This window comes from Emiliania huxleyi, assembly GCF_000372725.1.
Source record: "Emiliania huxleyi CCMP1516 unplaced genomic scaffold EMIHUscaffold_114, whole genome shotgun sequence".
Classification (NCBI taxonomy): domain Eukaryota; phylum Haptophyta; order Isochrysidales; family Noelaerhabdaceae; genus Emiliania; species Emiliania huxleyi.
The window spans coordinates 156,520-157,672 of NW_005201551.1; the positions used below are offsets into that span (position 1 = coordinate 156,520).

General features: G+C 68.4%; 1 protein-coding gene across 1 annotated transcript; it reads left to right on the top strand.

The window, feature by feature from the left end:
• Positions 1-389: 389 nt before the first annotated feature.
• Positions 390-818, top strand: EMIHUDRAFT_224003 (hypothetical protein; the record flags this gene model as incomplete). The annotated part of the gene is made up of 1 exon (XM_005791261.1): positions 390-818. One exon carries the CDS (start codon positions 390-392, stop codon positions 816-818), a length of 429 nt encoding a protein of 142 aa, XP_005791318.1.
• Between the last annotated feature and the right edge of the window lie 335 nt (positions 819-1,153).

Below are 1,153 nucleotides of genomic sequence, written 5' to 3' on the forward strand. Positions count from 1 at the left end.
CCCCCCCCAACGGGGCCGCGAAGGGCGCCCGAGTCGAAGGCGCGGAGCCACCCAAGGCGCGGGTGGGCGCGGGCTGCGCGGCGACGAGGTGGTGGACGCGATCCGACGCGCGGGCGTGGTTTTGCTGCCGGTCCACCTCGACGTCGCACGCCGCCAGGCGCGGCTGGTGGCGGCGCACGCCGCCCTCGACGCCAAGTACCGAGAGGACAAGAAGACGTCGGTACTATTTCTTCGACAAGACTGGCCGGGCCTACCGCATCTACAACCCGAGAGGGCTGCACCCGGCGCATACATACCTTCCGCTTACCGAATGGAGCTCGCGCAGCAATCTTCTACAACACGCTCAGCGCCGATACTCCGCGACGATTCACCATTCGGCCTGGAGGGAGATGCATGCGGCGGCGGGCCGCGCAGGGAGGAGGGAGCAGGTGCGGTTTGTCTCGGCGAGCCAGTTCGGCGCGGGCGCGTTTTTGAACGCGATCCCGACCCGCGCGCACTTCCGTCTGCCCTCGTACGTGCTGCGCTTCGCGCTGCAGCGCCGCTTCGGATTACACCTGTCGATGATGACGGACGTCATGGCGGACGGCATCTACAGCCAGCACGGTCTGCCCTTTGACGCCCTTGGCGACGTGGCGCAGAACGACGGCGCGGCGGGCCACCAGACGCGGCACAAGGAGGTCCTCCTGGACCTTGTCGAGCTGCTGCGGGGCAAGCTGGGGCGCGGCGCGGTGGAGCACGAGTTTCACTGCGAGCACAGCACTACGACGGGGAAAGCGGTTGGGGGAGGGAATGTTGATTTGCACAAACGGGAATCCTGAATCTTTTTTAGTCAGCTACCTTATGGCGCATCCTGGGCGCTGGGGCCGCGCTCTCCCCACTCCCGGTCTCCCGTCCATCCCCAGACCCCACCATCCCGTCGGCGTCGCGCGGGCCTGCGTAGACCGTAGTGTTAGCTGAGTTACCAGCGAGCGAGCGGAGAGGCCGGCGCGCAACGTACAAAGTTATCGCGCGGCGTCGCGCTGCCATGCCGCGACAGCCGACCCTCCCCCGCGCCCTGGGGGCTGGCGGGCGACCGGGGGTGGGGAGAGCGCGGCCCCGGCGGCCCGGCTGCGCCCTGGGGCCGCTGCCTCCTGTTGCTTCTGGATTCGCGTTT